The 3,902-nt window shown below is 48.6% G+C and overlaps 1 protein-coding gene across 1 annotated transcript in view; it reads left to right on the top strand.

The window, feature by feature from the left end:
* The first annotated feature begins 818 nt into the window (after positions 1 to 818).
* Positions 819 to 3,902, top strand: part of LOC103071927 (WW domain-containing oxidoreductase-like) — a 119,891-nt gene continuing 116,807 nt past the window's right edge. The window contains exons 1-2 of the mRNA XM_007471696.1: positions 819 to 875; positions 1,958 to 2,046. Coding sequence (XP_007471758.1) covers positions 819 to 875; positions 1,958 to 2,046 — 146 coding nt within the window. The remainder of the gene's footprint in view (positions 876 to 1,957; positions 2,047 to 3,902) is intronic.

The following is a 3,902-nucleotide window of genomic DNA, read 5'->3' as shown; positions in this document are numbered from 1 at the left end:
GGAGGGTTTGCTCCCCATCTGGAGACCCAAGCCCTCTGCATGGGGCGCAGCATCGCTCAAGTGCATCCTCTTCTCCTGGGGGCCGTTTCCCTCCCTCTAGGATGAGGGGCGTGGCCTTGCCTTACCTGGACCCTCCAGGTGCAATATTTCCCTAACAAAACCCATACGTTGGCACTTCGCCTTTTCCTGCATCAGGTTAAACACTTCTTCCAAAATCTGCAGGTTTGAGCATCTGCTGCTGTTACCTGAGGAATTTAAATCTTCTTTGGCCAACTTGCCTTTGCCACTGATAAGCCCTTGGGGTTTGGGGAGGTCATTGAATCCCTCTCTACGCCCTTTCCCTAAAACTGGGCTCTGTTAGCAGGCAGGACCTGGATCCTCCGGGAGCCAACAGTGATCTGGTCCGATGTGGTCTTCGGGGGGCACCGGTGCTTGTCATCAACATCGTTTCATCCACCTTGCTGCACTGTTGCCCACCCAAACCACGGTTTACTACACAGTGGCCTCAGGGGAAGAATTTGTCACCACGGGCATCTTATCTCCTCCTGGTTAAACTGATGAAATACTTTGTCTCTTCAAGGCAGGATGTTAGATGCTTTGTACTTAATCTCACAACTCTGAGAGTAGATAATATTCACATTTACAGCTGAGGGAACTGAGGCTCAGAAAGGTTACATGGCCCAAAGTCAGTGTGCTTTCCTGCTGCCTCTGCCTGATATGTATTGTTCAAGGCCTGGGACTTGGGTCGGAGCCCAGGACCTAGGCGGCAGAGGTGAACTGCCGTAGACACACGAAGCTTCTCAGCACAGTTTGCATCCATGCGGGTGGAGGATGGCCCCAGCAGTGCCGTTTGCATCCCCCTTCATAATATTCGAGTATTGTGTTAGTCTCCGTAGTCTTACTTTAACATCGCAGTCTAGACAAGAATTCCCAAGCTCACCATTCGTTTTATGGGGATCTGCTTACCTGAACAGGCAGGTGGCCTGGCAGTCTGTCCTTTAGCGGAGGGACGTCTAAGAAGTGATAGCGTTTCAGCTCACACTCCAAAGTCCAGCGAGACTCAAAAATTGGGAGGGCTCTTTAAATACAAGGCAATCCTGATCTTTCCAGAAGTGTGCTAGGAGGCCCTGCAGTGGAACAGGGTGGCTTCAAATCCTGACCACTGCAGTCCTTTTGGTGTCTCTCCAGGAGGGAGCTTGGGCTCCAGCCAGTGTCAGACTGACTTGAAGTCTTGCCGTCCACCCTTCTTAGCTCTGCAATCTCTTATAAGATGCCACACTGTAAAACAGGCAAACTACAAATGTATCCTTCAGTTGTCCTGAGGATGAAATGAGATGATGCCTGTAAATGCCCACCCACCATCGGCTCAGCGTAGACATTAATGGTCTCATTAATAGCATCATTATTACCATCCATATGTGCCCTGCCCATCTATAGGGTTCACAGGGAGGTGTTGAGCAGTCAGGCTCCGTTGATATAAGCCAGTTTTGCCTGCGTTTGTACTTTCTGTACATGAATTGTCTCTCATTTTTCATGCAGGCTTGGTGGAATCATTTCAGAACCGGAGGGCAGCTTTTGAGATTAGCATGTGGTCTCCAGAGTTGTTAAAGGAGCCAGGCTTTGCCCTGGTGTTGCCCCGTCATTACAGTTTTTTTAGGAGGCAGATGGAGAGGAGCTATGTGAGCCCGAGGACCCTTAGGACCCTGTTGCGTGCGCTGAGTCAGACAGCACAACCCCCCAGCATGGAGTTTCAGCAGAGTCCCAGCCTCCCATCCTCCCTCAGCTTGGCAGTAAAACGCCCCTTTCTTCCATTCATTCCGACGATTTATATTCTCTCTGGGCGTCTAATATTAAACAGGGGAATTCCGACATGTTCCATAACACATTTACTGTAACTTGATACCATGAACTAAACTTGCTGTTATTTATCATTTCTTTTTATTTTCTCTCATTCCAGCATAAAGCCAAGGTAGAAGCAATGGCCCTGGACCTCGCTCTGCTCCATAGCGTGCAGCATTTTGCTCAGGCGTTCAAGGCCAAGAATGTGTGAGTGTTCCAGAGGAGGGTTATAGATCATAATATCTTGCTATTGTAATGTCTTTATCAGATGAACACAATGGGGAGGCCGGAAGGCTATTGTGTTGTCTTGGCGTCCAGACGGGAGGCTCATTTATATTGGCCCAGTGAAGGTGTACCGTATTTTCTTGACTCTGAGTCACCCTCATTTTGAGATGCGTCATCAATCTCATAACAGCCTCCCAGATAAAAAGGGAAAGACAGTACTAAGCAGCAGTAAAAGTGGCTCATAAAAGCCACCCGATTGTAAGCTGCATCCTGATTACAGATATTTTTGCAGTGCCTCCCAGATTCGAGGAAAAGTGTATTTTAATTGCACCCGGAAACAAGTAAGGTCCGCTCTCGAGTCCTGCAAGGGGGCTGAACAGTCAGAGCTCGAGAAGAAGGTTCTGCTGTTTCGCAAACCTGCAGTGATTTTACGTGGTGCGTGAACGTGGCTCCAGAAGCATGGACGCACATCGTGAGAAACTCCCTTCTTTTTATTCCCTCATCTTTCTCAGACTTTCAAAATGCCTGAAGGGGGAAGCCTTCGCTATGGACCAGCAGATTTTTTTGCCATCACATGCCAGCATCTTTCTAACAGGGAGAGCAGCCCTCAGAGCCAGAGCTGAGGAAAGCAGTGGTGGTTAGCCTCATTTTCATTACAGTATTTTGTTTCCAAGTGTTTATTTTTACAGTTCCCTCATATTATTTAGGGCAGGCAGTACCAGTTTCTCGTTTAACACAGTGGTTGAAATTTCTTTAACAAATAACTTCATTTAATTTTTCTTTTTCAGTGAGTTGATTTAAACACAGGGATTAAGTTAATAATGGTACAGGAGGTGCCAAGGATAAAACAGTTCCAAAAGGGGCACCGAGTGGCTGAATTCGGAGAACACTGATAAAATGACAAACTGTCTGGGGGTTTGCCTCTGTCGGGGTCGTTGGTTTTATAGTTCTCCACGCAGATGATGGATGTAAGGGGAGGTATCTTAAACCACATATTCAGGTGGTACGATGTCGATCTGACCCCTCAGTGCTGTCCAGTAGCCAGTTCCTTATTTCTCCCGTAGTCTTTCACTCTGTTGTTTTAGACTGTTGAGAAGTCTGTTCTCTAAAGCCCTTTCTGGAGCAAGCCCGTAGCCTGAGTACTTGAGGTTGCAATGTGAACTCAGAGTCTGTAGTGGGAGCTGCACCATCCCCTTAGGTGCCGGCCCTGCGCTCCTACGAACAGTTGGGTACCGCCCCCATGCAGCCAGCAGACCTAGGCGAGCCCTACTCTGTGCGCTCTCGGCAGCGTTTGGTAGCTGCGAGCCCGTGCCGGTGGTCTCCGAGATACTCTCTTCGGGATAGAGCAGTAGCTCTTAAGACATTTGCTTTTTTATCCCTTCCTGATTCATTTATCTGCTTGTTCATTCACTTAACATGCATTTAACATGTGCCTCCAAAGCCCCAGGCTTTTTCTCGGCTCTGGGAAGAGAGTGGTGGCCGGCGGAAGCCCAGTTTACCTCACACGAGCCACTGTCTCAGCGGCCAGCAAGCAGGCAGTGTTTTCCTGCTAGTGACTGACTCTCCTCAACCTCGTATTTCTTTGGTGGTTTGGGAGCAAATAATAATAACCACCACCGTAGCAGCAGTAACAGCTCATTTATTGAGTGCCTAGTATGAGCCCCAGACCCAGAACCCTTTGCGTGCTTTTTCTGATTTAATTCTCAAAGCAACCCTCGGGGTGGGTGCTGTCATTATGTCTATTACACAGATGAGGAAACTGAGACCAGGAAGGGTGAGTTATCTAAAGGCACGTGGCCAGGAAGCAGAGGGGCTGAGATCCCGTGCAGTCGGGCATT

Source organism: Lipotes vexillifer, unplaced genomic scaffold (genome assembly GCF_000442215.2).
Source record: "Lipotes vexillifer unplaced genomic scaffold, Lipotes_vexillifer_v1.1 scaffold2054, whole genome shotgun sequence".
NCBI lineage: Eukaryota > Metazoa > Chordata > Mammalia > Artiodactyla > Lipotidae > Lipotes > Lipotes vexillifer.
The sequence above is the reverse complement of the archived record's forward strand: the minus strand, read 5'-3'. Positions and strand labels throughout refer to the sequence as shown.